Source organism: Myxocyprinus asiaticus, chromosome 43 (genome assembly GCF_019703515.2).
Source record: "Myxocyprinus asiaticus isolate MX2 ecotype Aquarium Trade chromosome 43, UBuf_Myxa_2, whole genome shotgun sequence".
Classification (NCBI taxonomy): Eukaryota; Metazoa; Chordata; class Actinopteri; order Cypriniformes; family Catostomidae; genus Myxocyprinus; species Myxocyprinus asiaticus.
In genome coordinates, this window is record NC_059386.1 from 15,115,107 (window position 1) to 15,138,326 (window position 23,220).

The 23,220-nt window shown below is 40.7% G+C and overlaps 1 protein-coding gene across 1 annotated transcript; it reads right to left on the bottom strand.

Moving 5' to 3' along the window:
• Positions 1–257: 257 nt before the first annotated feature.
• On the bottom strand, positions 258–16,007 carry LOC127433656 (secreted frizzled-related protein 1-like). Its single transcript, XM_051685737.1, has 3 exons — positions 15,294–16,007; positions 13,916–13,996; positions 258–1,134 (listed from the first exon to the last, which is right to left on the bottom strand). Exons 1-3 carry the CDS (start codon positions 15,799–15,801, stop codon positions 812–814), a joined length of 912 nt encoding a protein of 303 aa, XP_051541697.1. The 5' UTR covers positions 15,802–16,007; the 3' UTR covers positions 258–811.
• Between the last annotated feature and the right edge of the window lie 7,213 nt (positions 16,008–23,220).

The window sequence follows — 23,220 nt, forward strand, 5'->3', positions numbered from 1 at the left end:
CTAAAAAAGGCTAAGACCTCACAGCTGTGGTGACTACTATGACACGTAAAACAGGCAGGTCCTATAATAGATAGGTGTTAATCTGGCATTAAAATATCAAGATATTTCAGAAAAAATGTTGCAATAGTGCAATACTATTAACATGCAATAGTTAACATTAAACGGGAATGTAAAGGTATGACTGAAGAGCAGGTACTTGCAGCATAATGGAATGTAAATAACTAAGTGTTTTTTTTACTTGGATTGGTTAAATGGTGATAGAAATGTTTAGAAAAAGTAACTATAGGAAATTTGAACTAAAGCGACCCTTTTTGTCTAATACAGAATGTATTCATACATTTTTTGGGCCAATAACTCTTTCAAGACTAACTAGATTTTTGTTTTGTTGGTTTAATCTCAGTATTGGAGTTTAACTACCATAGTTCTTGTCTTAATGTCAACAATACATTATTTACTTTCTTAATGCATGTTCCTGGCCTTATTGTAAATGATTCATATGTGTTACTTTTATCAAAATCCTCTGAAACAACCTCTCTTTTTTTGGCTGACGTTAGGATACCTCTAACTTTTCAACCCCTCCTCTCCAACCACCTGGCTATTCTGGGCCACTTTTCATGATCCAATCAATTCCTGTTGGAAAAAATCCCACCCTAGATTTTTCCTAGTTGAGTATAATGTTTTTGTCTGATTATGGAAGTAAAAGGAGTTATGAACTGTTTCACAGTATGTACTGTAAAACAAAATATAATGCAATGCTATATTGAGTTTACAATTCAGTAATAATCAAATCCAAATTGGTGAATCATTAACCTCACAACACTGACTCAAACGCTGGACATTTATGGCTTTTGATTTTCTTAAGGGCCTTCCTAAATTCTTTGCTAGATTTGTCCCACTTGTGAATGCCAGTCAAAATATACTGTTTCCCCACCCAGCGACCCATAATTAAGTAGTTGCTCCCTGTGTTCTCCAGCTGTTGGCAAGGACAGTCTGCTCCATTTTTCAGGAAGAGAACAAGCTTCTTAAGGTCCTGCTTTTTCAGAGTTCCAAGCTTCACTGGCTTCCTCCTTTTCTGCAGAATGACTTTTCGGTCCAAGTTCTCTTTTTTGACCTCCTTAATCTTTGTCTTGATTGCTACAAAGAAAAAGATGACGATTTAGATTTTAGATGTACTCACTTTTTCCACACATAATCAAAGGTGATATGTGTAATTTCTGCGCCACTAGCTTCACCAAACATAATTGCAAAAAAAAGTGATTGTTTTCAAACAGGTTTACCAAACAATCCCCCCAAGCTGCCATTGGTTGTACAAAACAGATAGTTCCACCCCAAACTAACGCCATTGGTTTAGCCAATTTGTTTGTGTCGGACTGCTTGTGATGCTCAGACAAACAGAGGAATGTTTTGATAGCACAACAAATACACAGTGTTTACACTTTTCGAGGAAATCAACCTACAAATGGCTTACTTAGTTGTCTCTGCATTTTAAATGGGGATTTGAGAAAGTATTTTAACATAAAAAAAAATTACATGCTTCAGCTTGTACAAAATCAGAGGGGGAAAATGATCAAAAAATCTCAATGCATACAGCAAAGATACCAATGAACTGAACTGAATACATGTCTAAAGTAGGGCCAACTCAAAAACGGTTTTGTAAGTTTCAACCTTTAATTTAAACTCCAAATACTTGCAATAAGGTAAGATACATTTTTGCTTACGGTCATTGTTGTTTTTCTTTGCCAATGAGATGCTGAATGCTTGTCTGTTTCTGACCATCTCTTTTCACATTTGAGGCCAAGAATTCACTCAGGTTTCTGTCTTTGCTATTCTGTGCTAATTGTGCAAAGATAAGTGGTGCAATGTGTCTGCAATATCGTCCAGGGTGTGTGAGGATACGATTCCAGAGAATGTATCAAATTCGAAGAGAATAAAAGGACTGACCTTGAACCTGTTTCGTTGTCTCCTGACTCCTCCATTGCCTGAACTAAGAGATTTGCTACAGTGGTGCCGAGAACCCGGCTTTGAAAGAGAACACTGCTATGGAGTCTTCACTGCTGGGCGAAGTCTTCAAGACCCTCACCAGTATCCAGCAGTCCCAACACCATGCCCTCATGGAGGTACGCCGGGAGCAGGAACAATGCTTCCAAGTCCTGCTCCAGGCACAAGCGGAGGACCAGCAGGTGCCCTGGAGCCTGATCGCCAGGGAGGGGGCTGGCGCTGCGACTTCCTCGGAGCCCGTCCCACCGGTGGCCCTTATGAAATGGGGCCAAACGACGATCCGGAGGCCTTTCTCGACATCTTGGAGAAAACCGTGGAGGTTTGGAGGTGGCCTCCCAATCAGTGGGCGGCCCTCCTGTTGCCCCTGCTCTCCAGGGAGGCGCAGCTGGCGGTACAACATCTCCCCACCACCAGCCTCCTGGATTACAATCACCTGAAGAAGGCTATCCAGCAACGGGTCAGTTGGACCCCAGAACAGAGTCGGCAGCTCTTCCGCTCGTTGAGCTTTGGGAAGGACGGCCGCCCATTCGCTTTTGCGCAGCAGCTCCATGATGCCTGCCGGAAATGGCTGCTGGTGGGGGGAACCCGCGGCATCATGGAAATGGTCGATCTGGTGGTACTGGAGCAGTTCGTCTCCCAACTCCCCCGAGGTATGTCCGAGTAGGTCCAGTGCCACCGCCCGGCGTCGTTGGAGGGAGCCATCCAGCTGGAAGAGGACTACATGGTGGTGTTTCCAGGAGGCGGCGAAGCAGTCTCTTCTTCTCTCTGTTCTGTCTCTTCTCTCTCTCCACCCCCTTTGCCTCATGTTCCCTCCCCTCCCCAACCGTTCCTCTCACTCCTGCCCAGTTCCAGCTCCTCGGAGGTGGGGAGGCCCGCCCAAACCCTGCCCCCAGTCCAGAGGACCCTTCCCCTTGTCTGTCTCTCCTACCCCCCCATCTCTCTCCGCTATCCCCTCCAGGTTGGCGAGACCACCCCCACGAGTGCGGGAGGAAGACTTGGGCTGGTCTGCTGGAGCTGCGGGGAAACCAGACACAGCCAGGAGCAGTGTCCAGTAATGGAGGTGGGTACACTGGTCCGGATCCCTGACGCTCCACAGGCTGCCCTGGATCAGGCAGGAGTGTATCGGATACCGGTAAGGGTCAAAGGGGATACACATCAAGCTTTGGTGGATTCAGGTTGTTCTCAAACCTCGATCCACCAACGTTTGGTGCAAGGCGGGGCATTGGATAAAAATAAACTGGTGAGGGTGAGGTGTGTGCATTGAGATACGATTCAGGGGAAAAAGGAGTCGAGGCCGCGGTTAATCCCTGCCTCACCCATCCACTAATTCTGTGAACCAATTGGCCCGGTTTAAAAAATCTGTTGAGGGTAATATGTGTGGATGGGTCCTGCAAAGTAGTGGCGCGGGGTGTGACGTGCGATACTATTGCTGGTGAGGTGATGCCAGGGCTGTCAAAGTCGGCTCCGTGTCAGGATGACGCAGATGAGGGAATTCCCATTCTCAGGGGCTTCCCTGAGGGGGATTTCCCTCTGGAGCAGTCACGTGACGAGTCCCTCATGCACGCCTCCGACCAAGTGAAAGTAACTGGTGGTCAACAGATCTAGCCCGGTGTTGCGCTCACATACCCGTACTTTTCTATTATTAAAGAGCGGTTGTATCGAGTGACGCAGGACACTCAAACTAAAGAGAATACAACTCAGCTGTTAGTACCAAAGAGCCGCCGGGAAACACTCTTCCAGGCGGCTCACTATAATCCAATGGCTGGCCACTTTGGTCACGAAAAGACTTTGAACCGTATAATGGCCCATTTATTTTGGCCGCAAGTGGTGTGCGGCGTGCCATGAATGTCAGTTGGTAAATCCACCGGCCACCACAAAAGTGCCATTGTGCCCGTTGCCGTTGATCGAGATCCCCTTTGAGAGAATTGGCATGGATCTCGTCGGGCCATTAGAATGGACTGCATGCGGACATCGCTTTGTATTAGTTCTGGTGGACTATGCAACGCGATATCCGGAAACGGTGCCCCTGTGCAACATCTCGGCACGTAGTGTTGTGGAGGCACTCTTCAAAATTATCTCCCGAGTGGGGATTCCAAAGGAAATCCTCACTGATCAAGGCACAAAATTCATGTCATGTACACTACACGAACCATATGAATTATTAGGCATTAAGTCTTTTCGCACCAGCGTTTATCACCCACAAACCAACGGGTTGGTCGAACGATTTAATAAGACCTTAAAAAACATGGTTCGTAAGTTCGTACACAAAGACGCTAAAAACTGGAATAAGTGGCTCGAACCCCTGCTGTTTGCAATACGAGAGGTCCCGCAAGCCTCCACCGGGTTTTCCCCATTTGAGCTACTTTATGGGCGCCGGCCGAGCGGCGTGCTTGGCATCATATGGGAAGCTTGGGAGGAAGGACCTTCGAATAGTAAAAATCAAATTCAATACGTTCTTGACCTTAGAGCAAAACTCCACACTTTGGGGCAGGTAACACAGGAGAATTTGCTTCAAGCGCAAGAACATCAACGCCAACTGTACAACAGGGGCGCTCGACAACGGGAATTCGTACAGGGAGATAAAGTGCTTGTATTGCTGCCCACCTCATGCTCCAAATTACTCGCCAAGTGGCAAGGACCCTTTGAGGTCACACGACGAGTCGGAGATCTCAATTATGAGGTTAGGCGAACAGATAGGAGAGGGGCACGTCAAACCTACCACCTCAACCTCCTCAAACCATGGAGGGAGGCGGTACCTGTAGCCTTGGCGACGGTAGTTCCGGAGAGGGCGGAGCTCGGGCTGGAGGTATTTCCCAAATCAAGTTCATTCACCCTTGTGGAGACCACCTCTCGCTGTTGCAGCTTACAGATATTGCCAGGTTGCAAGCGGAGTTCGCAGACATGTTTTCACCCCTACCCGGTTGCACGAATCTCATAGAGCACTACATTGAGATCACCCCAGGGGTGGTGGTTTGTAGCCACCCCTATCGTCTTCCTGAACACAAGAAAAAGATTATTCAGGAAGAATTAGAGGCAATGCTTGAAATGGGCTTAATACAAGAGTCGCACAGCGATTGGGCCAGCCCAGAGCGATGGCTCGATCTGCTTCTGTGTTGACTACCGGAAAGTGAATGCGGTGTCCAAATTTGATGCATATCCAATGCCGCGAATTGACGAGTTACTCGATCGGTTGGGCATGGCTCAATTTTACTCTACGCTGGACTTAACGAATGGTTATTGGCAGATCCCTTTAACGCCAATGTCCTGAGAAAACACGGCTTTTTTCACACCGTTCGGATTACACCAATTTGTGACTCTTCCATTCGGTTTGTTCGGAGCCCCAGCCACGTTTCAGCGCCTTATGGACAAGGTCCTCAGACCGCACACGGCATATGCCACCGCATATCTAGATGACATCATTATTTACAGTAATGATTGGCAGCGACATATGCAACATCTGAGGGCGGTCCTGAGAGCGCTGAGACAGGTGGAATTACAGCCAACCCGAAAAAAATGCACAATTGGGCAGGTGGAAGTTAGGTATCTGGGGTTCCACTTGGGTCACGGGCAGGTGTGTCCACAGGTTGACAAAACCACAGCGATCGCAGCCTGTCAGGCGCTCAAGACCAAAAAGGGGGTATGGCAGTTTTTGGGGCTGGCTGGCTACTACCGAAGTTTTGTGCCTAGTTATTCTGATGTCACCAGCCCGCTGACTGACCTTACTAAAAAGGGGGCTCCCGATCCAGTCCAGTGGACAGAGTCATGCCAACAGGCCTTCCTTAAGGTAAAGTCTGCACTGTGTAGGGGGCCGCTTTTACATGCACCTGATTTCTCTCTCTCCCCTTTATTTTGCAGACTGATGCATCTGACAGGGGGCTGGGCACGGTGCTTTCGCAGGAGGTGGGAGGGGAGGAACGACCAGTGCTATTTATTAGTCGCAAGCTCTCCTTCAGGGAGACAAAATATAGTACCATCGAGAAGGAGTGTCTTGCGATTAAGTGGGCTGTTCTGACCCTCCGCTACTACCTGCTGGGGCGAGCCTTCACTCCTCTGCAGTGGCTCCACCACATGAAGGATACTAACGCGCGGATCACCCGTTGGTATCTTACTCTCCAGCCCTTTAAATTCAAGGTGGTCCACAGACCGGGGGCGCAGATGGTTGTGGCTGACTTTCTCTCCAGAAATGGGGGGGAGTAGGCAGGCCAGATGTTGCCCCAGCCTGAGTCAGCAGTGGGGACATGTGGCATGGGGGGCATGGTCATGTGTCAGTCTGCAGGAGAGAGAGAGCGGTAAGGCTCGTCACCTTGTTCATAATTATCTCTAATACCTGTCTCTCATTATAGTGATGGTGGAGGGAGACTTAAGAAGGCATGCCAGAGCATCAGAGAGAGAGAGAGAGAGAGAGAGAGTGACCAGAAAGCATGACAGCCCTGAGCCAAGAGAGTGGTTATTAGTTAGAGTGCTTTCATTTATTTAAAAAATGATTCCTTTGTTATCGACAGTTACTGTCGATTGTGTATTTAAGAAAGAGAATAAAAGGACTAACCTCGAACCTGCTTCGTTGCCTCCTGACTCCTCCATTGCCTGAACTAAGAGATTTGCTACACCCTCCTACCCGGTCTGCTTCTTCAGCCAGGTCACCAGAATCATGGCCCGACACTGAGCCCATGCAAGTCGGAAGAACTCAAATCTCACGTAGGGAGAAACAGCGATGCCTCGTTAATGGACTATGCTTTCATTGTGCTTGTTCTGGTCACCTCTCTGCATCCTGTCCAGTAAAAGACACCGCTCGTCAGTAGGAAGGGGGTTACTGGTGAGCACAACACCATTGGAAAAAAAACCCTGGACTTCGGACACTTCTCCCAGCCTGGCTACAGTATGGATCCGCCTGTCACATGGTCTCAGCCTTGGTGGATTCCGGAGCCGAAGGGAACTTTATGGATTTGGACTTGGCTTCTAAATGGAGGTTTCCTATGGTCCAGTTGGATGAACCATCACTGCCTACACCCTCAGTGGCCCACTGTCCATCATCACCCAGTCCACTGAGCCAGTTACCTTTGTCTCTGGAAATCATACAGAACAATTGTCCTTTTACCTGATCCAATCTCCATCGGCACCGGTAGTGTTGGGGCGTCCTTGATTGGTAACGCACAACCCACACATAGACTGGTCAACCAACACTGTTGTTGCTTGGAGTCCTTATTGTTTGTCACACTGTCTTAACTCTGCTGTTTCCCCTGTCCAGTCTTATATGATTTATGATTTATCTGGAGTACCGCTGACATACCATGACTTGAGGGTGGTGTTCAGCCGGTCCCGCGCCGCAACCCTTCCTCCTTATCGCCCATATGACTGTGCAACTGAATTGCTTCCTGGCACCTCGCCACCTTGGGGATGGCTGTATTCACTCTTGGCTCCCGTGAGGGAGGCCATGAACAGGTATATCAATGATTCTCTGGGAGCTGGTCTCATCTGCCCTTCCTCGTCGCCGGCAGGGGCGGGGTTCTTCTTCGTGGAGAAGAAGGATGGCTCGCTTAGACCCTGTATAGATTATCGGGGGCTGAATGAGATCATGGTGAAGAATCACTATCCTTTGCCATGATGTCCTCAGCTTTCGAACTCTTAGGAAGGGGGATGAGTGGAAAACGGCTTTTAACACTCATAGGGGGCACTTTCGGATTGGTCAACGCCCCCGCCGTCTTCTAGGGGCTTGTTACTGACATGCTTAGATACATGTTTGTCTATCTTGATGATATTCTGATCTTCTCCCAGAATATCCAGGACCATGTTCAGCACGTCAGGCAGGTGCCTCGGCGACTGCTAGAGAATCGGCTGTTCGTCAAGGTGGAGAATTGCGCTTTTCATGCACAGTCGGTTCTGTTCCTGAAGTTTATCGTTTCGTCTGAGGGAGTGTGCATGGACTCTGCTAAGGTCAGAGTAATCTCAGATTGGCCAACCACAGATTCTAGCAAGGTATTGCAGAGGTTCACTAATTTGTATCGGAGGTTTATCAGGAATTACAGCCAACTCGCCGCGCCTCTGACGGATCTCACCTCTACATTCACTGACTATTGTTGGTCCCTGCGAGCTGAGCTCGCGTTTTCTACCGCACCCATCCTCGTAACTCCCAACCCTGTAAGTCAGTTCGTGGTGGTGGATGCGTCTTAGGTTGATTTTGGTACGGTCCTGTCACAGCGCTCTTCCTCAGATGGAAAGATGCATCCTTGTGCTTTTTTTGGCACCGCTTAACACCAGCAGAACGGAATTACGACATCGGTAACCGAGAATTGTTGACTGTCCGGTTGGCCTTGGGCGAGTGGCATCACTGGTTAGAGGGTTCGGGGGTACTTTTTGGACAGATCATAAGAACCTAGAGTACCTTCGTAGTGCTAAATGCCTCAACTCTAGACAGGCTTGCTGGGCACTATTTTTCACTCGATTTAATTTCGTCCTTTCGTATCGCCCAGGCTCTAAAAATGTTAAGCCCGACTCCTTGTCTCAATGTCTTGAGATCGAGACCTCCACCTTCCCACCAGATACCATTCTACCCGCCACTCACATGGTGGGCATGGTATCCTGGGAGGTGGAGGCTAAAGTCTGTACTACGCTACGAAACACCACACCCCCACTATGTGCCCTGCGGGCCGGTTATTTGTTCTAAACCATTTTAGGTATGGCACCACATGCAACATCACAAGATGAACATATGTCTGTTACTGCACATATTCACACAGAATAAGAAGTATTTTTAAAGTACTAGCTCTTAAAATCCAGGACATCATTGCCTGGAGCATCAAGTTGATTTGACAACTATCAACTGTTATATTATCATCACCATTATGATCTGTTATGATGTGAAAACAATACACTGGTGTGATGGATGGGAATGGTCAAAGAGGAAAGCTATTAACCAAGCAATACATAAGCATACAACTGTATTTCAACACAGATGATTATTGCAGATGACAGCAATAAAATGAGATTGTTTTCTGTTGATATCTGTGCTAATGTTATTCATGAACTACATTTGTATCTTCAACGTAAAACACATAAACATAAATTATTTTCAAGTATTTTGTTTCTTGCTGAAAATTATTCTTGCTATAAAAAGTCTCAAGTACAGGGGACACATGGCTTGTGACCAGTCTCTTGTGCAGAGTACAAATAAAGTCTCAAATTTTTCCATGGCCAAATCCAAGTCAAGTCTTAAAGGAATATTCTGGGTTCAATACAATTTAAGCTCAATCAACAGCATTTGTGGCATAATGCTGATTACCCCAAAAAATAATTTCAACTCGTCCATCCTTTTCTTTAAAAAAGCAAAAATCTAGTGAGCCATTAAAATGGAAGTGAAATGGGCCAATTTTTTGAGGGTTTAAAGGCAGAAATGTGAAGCTTATAATTTTATAAAAGCACTTACATTAATTGTTCTGTTAAAATGTGTGTATTATATGAGCTGTAAAGTTGTTTAAATCTTAATTGTTTCAGTCATTTTAGGCTTTGTTGACGTTATATCATCATGGCAACAAAGCTAAAAAATTGGCCATAACTTTACACTTTCCTTTAAAGAAAAGGAGGGATGAGTCAAAATAAAATGCTGTGGTAATCAACATTATGCCACAAATGCTGCTGAGCTTAACTTGTATTGAACCCGTAATATTCCTTTAAATCTCTTTTGGTAACACTTTTCCATATGAAGCAGATTCGTTTTATAAACCCTGTTGCTAGACAATTAGTTTGATATATTTAAAAATATATATATTTTCTCTAGGGATTTCCTAAAAGTGAGCAAATGACCGCACATTTTCAAAGGAAAAAGCAACAGAGAGTGCATGAGAGACTCATATCTAAACAGTGTTTGTTGGGTTGGTGCTTGATAGCTCGCCAATAAAATAAAAGGTCCCATGAAATTCTTACCATCGGCAAGCTTTCTGTCTTTGACAACATCTCAGACCCTGAAAAAGAAATGTGCCATGTTCCAACCACAACACTCGTTCTTTAAAACTGAAATTGGAATGGAATAAGTAGCTCTGTTTTTTGTAAATCAAAAATATCTCCATTTGCGGTTTTAATCTAGTAATTCACTGTCATTGATTTGTGGTTGTACAAAGATGGGAAAAACAAACCAAATCTAGACATAAAATATACAAGAGAAAAACCTTTGAGGTTGCGTTTAAAAAAAAATCACACACACAATGGGAATGGAGCAACAAAAAGCACCAATCCAACAGTAAACAGTAGTGACCACGCAATACTGAGTGTTTATCAGTTTTGTCTGTGCACACACATGTTATGTTTAAAGGGATAGTTCACCAAAAAATGAAAGTTCTCTCTTCATTTACTCACACTCATACTCATGAGTATGACCATGAGTATATTCTTGTACCGAAGACAAACAAAGATTTTTAGAAGAATATTTCAGCTCTGTGGGCCTCACAAAGCAAGTGAATGTGTACCAAAATGTTTAAGCTCCACAAAGCACATAAAGGCAGAAAAAAGTAATCCATAAGACTCTAGTGGTTAAATCTATATCTTCAGAAGTGACGTGATAGGTGATAGTAAGAAACAGATCAATATTTAAGTCTTTTTTTACTATAAATTCTCCTCCCTGCCCAGTAGGTGGCGATATGCATGAAGAATGTGAATTGCCAAAAACAAAAGAAGAAGAATGTGAAAGTAAAAGTGGAGATTAATAGTAAGAAAAGGACTTAATTATTGATCTGTTTCTCACCCACACCTATCATATCACTTCTGAAGACATGGATTAAATCACTGGAGTCTTATGGATAACTTTTATACTGCCTTTATGTGCTTTTTGGACCTTCAGAGTTTGGTCACCATTCACTTGTATGGATCTACAGAGCTGAGATATTCCAAAAATCAGTTCAGCATGAAGGTAGAAATTCATAAACATCTGGGATAGCATGAAAGTGAGTAAATGATGAGAGAATTTTCATTTTTGGGTGAACTATCCCTTTAAGTACCACTGTTAGTTCTATGCACCATTCTTACTGTCTCAAGAGGGAAATATATTTATGGAGTGCAAATCCAGATGTAATATTAGAAATATTTTTCAGGCAGAAATATTATTGGAAACAAATGTGTGGACTAGAAACATGGATGAGAGCAGAATCACAGTGATGGGAATCAGCCGATCAGATTTTGATTTCCTAAAGTCATAAAGGTCTGGCCAATAATTGAATCAATTTGAAAATCACTTGCATAAGCTATATGCTGAAAAGAGTTTGAAATATAAAAATAAATTATTTCCAAAATGTTCATAAAATATCTATAAGTACATTTTAACCTTTTATTTATTTTTAATCTATTTTCCTTTATTAAAATTTACTGTAAAGAGTAAATAAAGAGAAAATATATAGTTCCAAAACCAAATGGTCTTTGAGTTTGTAGTTTGTTCAATAGTAAGGCCTTACTGATCAGCATATTGATAGTTGTCTTGATGAAAAAAAAGTGTAAAGCGTAAAAGTGTAAATACACTCTTTCATAATTAATAAAAAATCAGTTGTTTCTCTCTTGTTGGTAAATACAGATTTTACGTGCATTGTTTTTACTGCAGGAGACATAAAATGAATGTCTAAATTAGCAACTTGGATAGATAATCTCACAGATCATCTATATTGATGATATGTCTTGCTGCTGTTTTTTTATTGTTGTACACTGGAAGCTTCTGTCACCAAGACAAATTCCTTGTATGTGTAAGCATACTTGGCAATAAAGCTGATTCTGATATTTATTTTATATATGTATATATATATATATATATATATATATATATATATATATATATATATATACTGCCGTCCAAACGTTTGAAATAATGTGCAGATTTTGCTCTTATGGAAAGTAATTGATACTTTTATTCACCAAAGTGGTATTCAACTGATCATAATGTATAGTCAGGACATTAATAACGTGAAAAATTACTATTACAATTTGAAAAAAAAATTCAGAACTTCTTAAACTACTTCAAAGAGTTCTCATCAAAAAATCCTCCACATGCAGCAATGACTGCTTTGCAGATCCTGCAAATCTGCATTCCAGCTGTGAGTTTGTCCAGATACTCAGGTGAAATTTCACCCCACGTTTCCTGTAGCACTTGCCATAGATGTGGCTGTCTTATCGGGCACTTCTCATGCACCTTACAGTCTAGCTGATCCCACAAAAGCTCAATGGGGTTAAGATCCATAACACTCTTTTCCAATTATCTGTTGTCCAGTGTCTGTGTTTCTTTGTCCACTCTAACCTTTTCTTTTTGTTTTTCTGTTTCAAAAGTGGCTTTTTCTTTGCAATTCGTCCCATAAGGCCTGCACCCCTGAGTCTTCTCTTTACTGTTGTACATGAAACTGGTGATGAGCGGGTAGAATTCAATGAAGCTGTCAGCTGAGGACATGTGAGGCATCTATTTCTCAAACTAGAGACTCTGATGTACTTATCCTCTTGTTTAGTTGTATCTGGGCCTTCCACATCTCTTTCTGTCCTTGTTAGAGACAGTTGTACATTGTCTTTGAAGACTTTAGTGTACACCTTTGTATGAATTCTTCAGTTTTTTGGCAGTTTCAAGCATTGTATAGCCTTCATTCCTCAAAACAATGATTGACTGTCAAGTTTCTAGAGAAAGCGGTTTCTTTTTTGCCATTTTTTACATAATATTGACCTTAAGACAAGCCAGTCTATTGCATACTGTGGCAACTCAAAAACAAACACAAAGACAATGACAGTGTCTCGTTTGGAAGATTGTGTCCTCCGGAGGTCGCATTTGTCGGCCGCATACGTCATTGAGGCTGTCTAGTTTCAGAAAAGTGAGTAGGACACAACGAATGCAGCCTTCAAATGCGACCTTCTTTCATGGGAATTTGGAGGATGCATGATGTGTATCCTTCGTGGGCACTCACAACCCACAATTCTTTGCTTCAATGGAAATGTAAAAAAAACAAATGACGCCAATTTGCCCGTAAATATGATGTTCAATTGCAAGGAATGTTAATTCCCAAGTTGAAGTACCTCAGTAGATGAGTATAGAGTATATAATATGTATAATTATATTAATATATAATTAAAATAAAGTATTAGACTAAAAGTACACCTATAAAATCTATTTTCTTTTCTCTTTACATCATTATAACTCTCCTAAAATGTACCTCATACGTTCCCTTCCAGAGGGACTTTGTTCCCTTCTCACTCAAAGCGCTCGCGCTTGTTAAAGAGTGCCGTGCTGTCATAGCAACCATGTTACCTTCCGTTTCCGTTTGTCCTACGAAGGCCGTCTCTTTTAAACGAGGCTTGTTTAAAGGAGGACTCTTGGTATACTGCAGCCTTCTTACCTAGCACGCAGCCTTCCAAACGAGATACAGCCATAGTTAAGCTTCATTTAACGAACCAAATAGCTTTCAGCTGTGTTTGATATAATGGCAAGTGATTTTCTAGTACCAAATTAGCAATTTAGCATGATTACTCAAGGATAAGGTGTTGGAGTGATGGCTGCTGAAAATGGGGCCTGTCTAGATTTGATCAAATAGTGATGGTGCTGATTTTTACATCAGTAATGTCCTGACTATACTTTGTGATCAGCTGAATGCCACGTTGGTAAATTAAAGTACCAATTTCCTTCTGAAACAGCAAAATCTGTGCATGATTCCAAACTTCTGGCCACTTGTGTGTGTGTGTGTGTGTGTGTGTGTGTATATATATATATATATATATATATATATATATATATATATATATATATATATATATATAATATTATTATTTACCAATCTAAATAAGTAAGCTACTTAATTATTTTGTTGATACCTGATTTAAAAGTTGTACCATATTTTTGGGGGGTTTGGAAATTGAATTCCACATTAGTTGGCACAAAAACAATGATATCATGATATCTGATAATAATCTTTACCAAATTCACTGGCACACATGTGTTCCAGAATAACATCCGTATCCATCTCATTGTCACATGGTGGACACACAGGAGAGAAACCTGAGGAAAGAGAATAAAGATTGAATCAAAATAACCTGACATGCATATGCAATAATGTTTATATTATGGCCTAAATGTTGTAAACAGAGAGACAAACTGAATAATGTTTTGTTTTTTTATCCTCTTTTCTCCCAATTTGGAATGCCCAATTCCCACTACTTAGGTCCTCGTGGTGGTGCGGTTACTTGCCTCAGTCCGGGTGGCAGAGGACAAGTCTCAGTTGCCTTCGCTTCTGAGACTGTCAGTCTGCACATCTTATCACATGGTTCGTTGTGCATGACACCGCGGAGACTCACAGCACAGGAGGCTCACGCTACTCTCTGCGATCCACTCACAACTTATCATGTGCCCCATCGAGAGCAAGAACCACTAATCGTGACCACAAGGAGGTTACCCCATGTGACCCTACCCTCCCTAGCAACCGGGCCAATTTGATTGCTCAGGAGACCTGGCTGGAGTCACTCAGCACACCCTGGATTCGAACTCGCGACTCCAGGGGTGGTAGTCAGCGTCAATACTCACTGAGCTACCCAGGCCCCCAAACTGAATCATTTTTAAGATTATTAAATGATCTGCGATTGTAAAGTAAATGTACAGCTTCCTACACCAACAAGAAAAATTACTCAAAAATAGCTAACCTTTCAAGGTTACAATAATGATATAATAATATGCATTTAACAGTCCCTGAAAGCCTTGAATGTTATATTATTGTTATATTATTTTTATTATTATTATTACTATTATTTTTTTTTATTAATAGCAATAACACCATTACAAAATATTAAGTGTTTAGATACAGAATTGCATTTTTTTTCCAGTCACACCAGACACCTTACGTTAAAAATCTATATTTTCTATCTGATTTCTCAGAAAGATCCAAAACTAAGAGAAAAAAAAAAGAAGAAGAATTTATTATTTATTAAAAGCTTCCAACTTCATGAATCTTTCCAAACCATTGAGGTTATAGGCCAGAATGTCTGTCTGATTAACTTCGAGACATTAAATAAAATACAAATAAAATTAGGTCACACTTTACATTCCAGTGTTCAAGTTACTGTGCGATTACGTAATTTCTGAACGTAATTAATGTGTAATTACTGTGTGAAGCTGTGTAATTACACATTGTATTGATATTTCTATTCATTCATTATAAAACATGTAATATATGTAACATTGACACTGTAATGTAAAATATGAACTCAAATACATATCAGGAATGCTGCTTATTTGTTGAAAATGCATCACAATAATACACAAAGCATTGCTTCTTTCTCGCGTATTGTGTTTTAATATACACCTGCGGGTTTGGTCGTTTCATTGCTGTTGGTGTTGTTCATGGAAATGCACAGATCGTCCTGGGGAAACTTGTCACAGGTGAGCATTTCAGGCCAAGGGAACCCATACGCCTCCATAATAGGGGTACAACTGTCCCGCACATCCTCGCACAACCAGCGGCACGGATAGATGGGTGTCTCAAGGCACACGGGGGCGAAGAGCGAGCAGAGGAACACTTGCGTGACGGGGTGACAGGCTTTGTGCACCAGAGGAACCCAGCTGCCCGCTTGCTGCTTCACCTCCGCTATGGTTTCATGTTCCAGCAAATTGGGAAGCAACATTTGCTGGTAGCCCACATTAAAACACAACCTCAGGTCCTCGGGAATGTTCATGCATTGCCGACTTTTGCCGTAACTGTTCACCCCCATGTCCGGTTTCCAGTTAATGTACTCATACTCGGAAGCCTTGAGCGAAGGGAAGAAGAAAACTAGCACGATGAAGATCCACAGCTTGGGGAGAAGGTTCTTCATGGCACGCGGACAAATTCTTATGTATCAGTAACAGTTATATCCACCTGTTAAGACTTTAAAAAGTACTACGGTTGGTGCTGCACTAACTCGGTTTCTTTGTCGTCTTGGTTTTCGAAGTCCTGTAATGAGAGGGTCGCGCGCTGCTGTTCGGTTGCGCTGCGCGAGAGTACTGAACGCAGTTAAAAAGTGAAACAGCCAATAGTAATGCAACCGCGCGCGCACTTTGGCATGGCAAACTAAGAAAAGATTGCTCAATGTTCTTGGAAATTGACTCGTTTTCTTATGCAGGAGGAAACAAAACTGATATATTAACCCCTTGCATTGATTTATAAATGAGAGAATCTTATAGAGAAAATAGTGATGTGTGTATATTTAAGGTCCAGGGGAAAATTCTTTAACGTTTGTACATATAGCCTGCATGTTATATCTGTTTTTTTGTTTTGTGTTTTTTTATTTATTTATTTATTTATTTATTTTAATTTGGAATGCCCAATTCCCAATGCCCAAAGTCCTTGTGGTGGCGTAGTGACACACCTCAATCCAGGTGGCAGAGGACGAATCTCAGTTGCCTCTGCATCTGAGACTGTCAATCTGCGCATCGGGTTACCGCGGAGACCTAGGGCGTGTGGAGGCTTCACGCTATTCTCCGGGGCATCCACGCACAACTCACCACGTGCCCCATTGAGAGCCACATTATAGTGACCACGAGGAGGTTACCCCACACTGTAAAAAATTGCTGTAAATTTATGGCCAAATTCCTACATCAATCTACTGTGATTCTAAAATACAATAGTTTGCTGATAAAAATGTTGCATTCTGGGAGATCAAGAGCAGACTCTCTGTGAAGTGACTAGTTTTACGGTAAATAGCTGTTGTATGCATGGAATTAGGGGAAAATTAACATTTAAAATCATGATATCATCTTGGCTAAAGCTAGTGACATTTTGAAATGTATATTTTAACAACCCCCCATGAAATATTTAGTTTGTGGCACATGGTTAGTGTCCATGATGTTTCTGACCAACTACTCTGTTCTTTATCATCTCACATCAGCCTTCACTTCACCATTATGGTGATCAGTGTTCTCTTGAGCTGGCACCTTGGACCTTCTTTATTATTATATTATGTTCTTCCAGCCAGTCAATTTGTGTTTAATTAAAACACAAGCTGTTGCACTGTGCTACTTGGAAGACAAAACCTAAGGTCAGACTGAATGTCTGATTCTATCTTGCAAATGGCACTATATGTGGCAATAGTGATGCATTATACATACAAACATAAAAGCACGCTGCTGCCAGTTCTTTACTGTTTTTTGATGAGAAAATCTTTAACAGTGCATGTGACTCTACCCTCCCTAGCAACCAGGCCAATTTGGTTGCTTGGGAGACCTGGCTGGAGTCACTGGCACACCCTGGATTTGAACTTGTGACTCCAGGGGTGGTAGTCAGCATCAATACTCGCTGAGCTACCCAGGCCCCCGGCAATACACTATTTTTTTTTTTCTATAAATCAAATTCTGTGACTTTCTCACAGCATTTCTTTTTAAAAGTCTTTTGTGTTCAATACTCATTCTATTCCCATAATTCTTATAAAAGATAAAACACTTAATGAATCTTAAAAATCAATCAGTTATTCATTATCAACATGTTTCATTTTGGTTTGCTAAATATCTATACAGATTTTTTTTTTTTTTTTTTTTTTTAAATCAACCAGCATTATATGAACATTCAGTCATTAATTCATTCATTCATTTATTGAGCTTTCCAGTCCTCTGTATTATGGGCAATATAGTGTTGGCGAGAGTGTATATGTTGTAGCTGCACTATAAAGAATATAAAAAGTGCACTTTATTGGGAATGAAACTCTTCACTTAGAATTTAGACAACACTACAAAATAGCTGACACCCCATTTAGTAGGTATAGGTTAGGGAATAAGGAGTGATTTTGGACACAACTTGTGTCAGACTTCTTCATAGCTGTTAGGGAATCTCCACAATAATTTCTTTATTGCTTCAGTGTATCAGATTTATGACTAGAGTCCAGAGTTCGTGGTGCACACATGACACAAAGCATCAGAACACTAGCAAATCAGCACAAACACCAGAGCTTGCCAAACCAAAATTAAGTCCTCACACCCATTGCTAGCTTCCTAAATAAATGCCCTCATATACAGATGGTTTAAGTGTAAATCACAGAACAGAAACAGGCCATAGTAAAATACACATTACATGCCAAAGATGGTATATGTGTGTTCTCATTTCAAATTAATGTGGTTCATTGTATGTAAAACAATACAAGTTATATACTGCTTCAAAACAAATAAGAAGACTACATAAGGGTATCAATTATGGATGCACCGATGTATCAGCTGCCAATATTTATCAGCCAATTATTGACCAAGTAAAACCATCTGCATATTGGTAATAAGCATTAAAACACAGATATGAAAACCCAATAGTTTATTTATTAAGGAACACACTTTGGAAAAACTCTGTGAATTCAAATGCACAATCCAGAAATAGTAATAATAGCCACAATATGTAGAAGGGTTGGAACATGTAATAGTTTATTTTTATTCTTTCTCGTTCTCACGTTAATGCGGAAATGCCATAAATGGACATGACAGTTGCGAAACCGGCACTTACCTATAGTAGGTTACATGATTAGGGAAATCATCCAAATGCTTTGAAACCAGCAGACTTTGGCTTCTGAGAAACCAGTATGTCATATTTAGTCATTTTTTGTATCTTTTTTTATCATTTTATTCATACTTTTTTGTATGAATATTTCACTGTGGCTCTCTTTAAAAATGTGGCCTATCATGTGTTCAACAGATCTAATGTTGAATGGAAATTATTTATTGCTAGAACAGTGAAAAGGCTTTTGTACCTTTTTGTAAATTTTTTAAGCGTTTTTTAAAGTAAAACTTTGATCTGATGACAAAATAATGTAAATTGCAAAATATCAGTATCGTTATTGGTCTATAGTTTTTTGTTAAAATCGGTATCGATATCAGCCAAAAGTCTTCATATCGGTGCATCCCTAGTAACAATCATTATAAACGATACAATTAAAAAAGAAATTAATGTGTATCAATTTTATACATGCACAACAGAGTGAAATATAGAAATGAAATCGCGACAGTTCTGGCACATTGTGCACAATACTGACGGATCGGCTCAGGCTTAACTGTGGCAGTTTTTGCAAGTTCCTGGCTTCACTCGGATCATTTGGATAAAGGCTCAGGGTGAACAAAACATCTTTTTCAAGAGGAATTGGACCTCTTTCCAGCCTGTCTTGTTCAAATTCTGCTTGTAGAAAACTATTCCTCACTGCTGCATTTGTTGAAAAGGCTTTGGATTCAAAACCTCTTGTATAACACACAAATAAATAGTAAGTGAAAATGACTGTGTCAGTGGGTGCATATGTAAAACCTCTAATCTGATTCTATAAACGTTCCACAGCCTAATTTATAACAGTGTTTATCAGGTTAATCAAAGCAAGCCGAATGGCTCCTTTGCACATTATTTCAAAATTTATACTGAAGCATCTGCAATTTTTGGCTTTACAGTTGGGACTGAGATGCAGATGCTTGAAAGATGCCCTGTGTTGCATGTTGCTGGTTTTTCAAACTGATTTGAGGGCAGCTTCTCTTACCCAAATTCTATCCTCAACCATTATAAAGGAAACCATAAATCTGGTTCCCGGTCTGTGTGGGCATGTCCTCCCCAAGCGCTGCAGCTGTGTACTGGCTTTAACACACTGTCACTTTTTCAGTGGGAAAACAGAACACGATTGTTTCACAGTGTTAGAATTTTAATGAAGTGACATTTGAATGAAAACAGTTGTGTTGTCATGTCACCAACAATCATGGGACACTAACTTATAGTGACTTAAGATGCTTTCGTTAATGTCCATTAAAAACATCTTTAACTGATTGATCAGCTGGTCTCCCCACCCGAATAGCTGACAAGTGCCCAAAACCATTCAGAAACCGGCTAGCTGGGAGACCAGCTAAGACCTGCAAACTATTTTAGGATGGTTATACTCTCTACATACAATTGAAACATTGAGAAGGCATCTTTGGTGGTAGCAGACCATGTATCCCTCCAGTGAGACCACCTGTTGTATGAATCTAAGAGATTCCATGTATAAATGAGAGCCATTCAAAGATTTATGAGTGTCTCCACACATGACTTGGCTGGAATCCGATTTTTCCCCTCTTTTTTCACTCATATTAGGTAGACATTTTCAATTTCCATTGACATTGCATTGGTGAAATATAAATAAAGTTGCAGAACACTGTAAAGAAACCTGTGTTAGCAATTATTTATAGCGCAGGATTGAGTTGTGTTTAGGGGTGTTTGGGCTTACATAGTTTTGGGCTAACTCTATTGTACATAGAATGGCAGTCTTTCAATTATTTTTTGTATACACTAAGACAACAGACTTCATAAAACAAAACTTTTAGAAGGGTAGATTTTATGTTCTGGATTCTGGGGGGACAAGTTTCCCCTAGTTAGTTTGATGCACATAATGAAGATGTTGATTAAATGTTTATGAATGTACATAACATCATAAACAAATAGGGAAGAAATTAACTATGTCAAACAAAATGAGTAGGCTTATACTTCCACCAATCATTTTAATATATACGCATACAGTATTACAGCATGTATTGCATACGGTACACATGTACTGTGTCCGTTGTTGTAAACAAATTCATCTCCATCCATGATTAGTACACTTCCTATCAAAAATAGCACTTAATTTTTCCATCCTAATGTCTGTAAAATTAATATTAACAAAAGACATCAGCTTCAACACGTCACTGTCGTGAAATTACAAACATTTTTTTAAGTATAGTCTTGGAGCAGCTTATACTGAAACTGCACTAAAGTTGAATGATTCGAAACAAACTGTATTACAGAGTTAAACTTTAAATGAGTTCCTTCATTTTAAAGTAGTAGAAGTGCAAATGTTCAGCTGATCATAAATGCTTTGTGTCTGGAACAAAGTTTTTTAAATAAAAACTCTTGCCTGCTACAATAAACTGCAGATGAAGTTCAATTACAGTAAACTCAATAAAAATATTCTGATATAAATTATATACACTCACTGAGCACTTTATTAGTAACACCATGGTCCTAATAAAGTTTCTGATGTGGTCTTCTGCTGTTGTAGCCCATCCGCCTCAAAGTTCGACGTGTTGTGCATTCTGAGATGCTATTCTGCTCACTACAATTGTACAGAGTGGTTATCTGAGTTACCGTAGCCTTTCTGCCAGCTAAAACCAGTCTGGCCATTCTCCGTTGACCTCTCTCATCAACAAGGCATTTTCTTCCGCAGAACTGCCCCTCACTGGATGTTTTTTTTTTTTTTTTTTTTTTTGACACCATTCTGAGTAAACCCTAGAGACTGTTGTTAGTGAAAATCCCAGGAGATCAGCAGTTACAGAAATACTCAAACTAGCCCGTCAGGCAACAACAATCATGCCACGGTCAAAATCACGGAGATCACATTTTATCCAATAACTGAAGCTCCTTACCCATAACTGCATGATTTTATGCATTGCACTGCTGCCACACGATTTGCTGATTAGATAATCGCACCAATTAGTAGGTGTACAGGTGTTCCTAATAAAGTGCTCAGTGAGTGTATATGAACATTTAAAAATAAGACTTCTTTAACAAAATAATCTTTGAACGCTTATAAAACTAAAACTTATGTATACAACCTTTTATAACATGCAATGTCTTGCAAATTACTTACATTTGAATATTTTAACTCCAATTTACCATAAAAGTAAGCCAAATTAATTGTTCACATTGGCACATTCGTGCATGTCATGATCCACTGTTGTGTTGCCTTGTGTTTATCCTCTGTCTTTTGTTTTCCCCAGACTATACTTCCCAACATGCACTGCCCTCATCTCTGTCAGCTGTTCCCGATTGTTCTCACCTGTGTTCCATTCCCTCATTAGCCCTTGTGTTTTTAATGCCCTGATTTCTGCTCAGTCTTTGTCAGTTGTTGTTTTGCTCCTGTTTTTATACCAGTTTGCCAACCTAGAATGTAACGTGTTTTAGTTCCCAGTTCCTAGTCTTGCCTTGTTCCAGTTTTTATCCTGTTTTGTACTTTGTCTCATTTCCTAATAAATATCAAGCTGCATCTAGATCCTGCTCTCATGTCTTCCTTCAAACGTTACCGTGCTATTGTCAAGAAAGATGAAAATTGGTAGGCTTCATCCATTAGGAAAATGTTCTATGAACTACCTCATCTACTTTAAAACATTTTTACTCATTTATACTGATGAATTGTTTAATGTGGTCTGGCTAACGGTTTTGCACATCTCACTGACTGACAAGGTATGTTAAAATACAAAGAGGCCTGCAAGCATATTTTATGTCCATAGAACTGAGATGTTTCAATGCTGTCTAAAAGGATTTGAGTGATGGTGAAAAGTCAATGTTAGAGCCTGTTATATGTCATGAAAAATGGCTTATAGGTATCCCTCTGGAAACATTTTGGAATAAATGATCCCAGAGATGAATCATTTATCAAATAAGGTTGACTGAACCACTGGTTGCTCCTTGCATTCTCATTATAACAATTTATCTATGATATATGCCACCACAAGTCATCCAAATAAGTTCAAAGTGGGATTTTAAAAGATAGATGGAGAAAAGTAGAGACGACTTCTTTCCTCCATGGCCCAAAGTTAGCACGGTACACCATACTATTAAAATTAAATCACTTTATACTGTAAAACTCAGTATCATCACAAATAAATGAACATCGTTTTATTTGGTTTGCTTTCAGAACTTGGTGGAACCAAAGATGGACCGTTGTAGGGCTGCTTTCTTTTCCCAGGAGTTAGAAATAGGAACACACCATTCCATGTCCTCATCCGTGTCCCTATTTCTGAAATGCTGTGACAATATTGTCCTAATGCTGGTAAACAAAGACCTGATTACTATTTAAAGTATGTAGTGAGATAATGTCTGTTTCAAATTAATTCATGCTATCATTACTTTCTCATTTAAATTACATGCAGCACATAACTAAAATCCAAATTATTTGCATTTTAAAAGGGGAGTTATACATTTTAAAAGAATAATACATTTGTCACGTAATTCCAATTCTGACACAATTTCCTTTTCTTCTTTTAATTTTTAAAGTGAGAAGACATTAGAAGAATCGTAATTATCTTCTTCTTGCTTACATTAGATTGAATGTACCACAGAGACATTCTGAATTATTTCTTTATAACTGTTTCAAAATAATTATCACACTGACAGTGCAACCCAATCTAAGATTTTTTCTTTAACCAAATGCTGTTTCCCCACTACATTTAGCTTGGTGTTTGCAGGAACCTACATGCGAACCCCAAAAAAACAAGGTTTGATCAGCCATTTGATC

Bases quoted from the DNA above. Each gene is read 5' to 3' on its own strand.
- LOC127433656 (XM_051685737.1), bottom strand. From the start codon at position 15,801: ATGAAGAACCTTCTCCCCAAGCTGTGGATCTTCATCGTGCTAGTTTTC. The intron at 13,997-15,293 runs GTGTATATTAAA...CTCTTTCCTCAG, and splicing joins TGAAACGACCAAACCCGCAG to GTTTCTCTCCTGTGTGTCCA. The intron at 1,135-13,915 runs GTAAAGATTATT...TTTTCTTTGTAG, and splicing joins CATGTGTGCCAGTGAATTTG to CAATCAAGACAAAGATTAAG.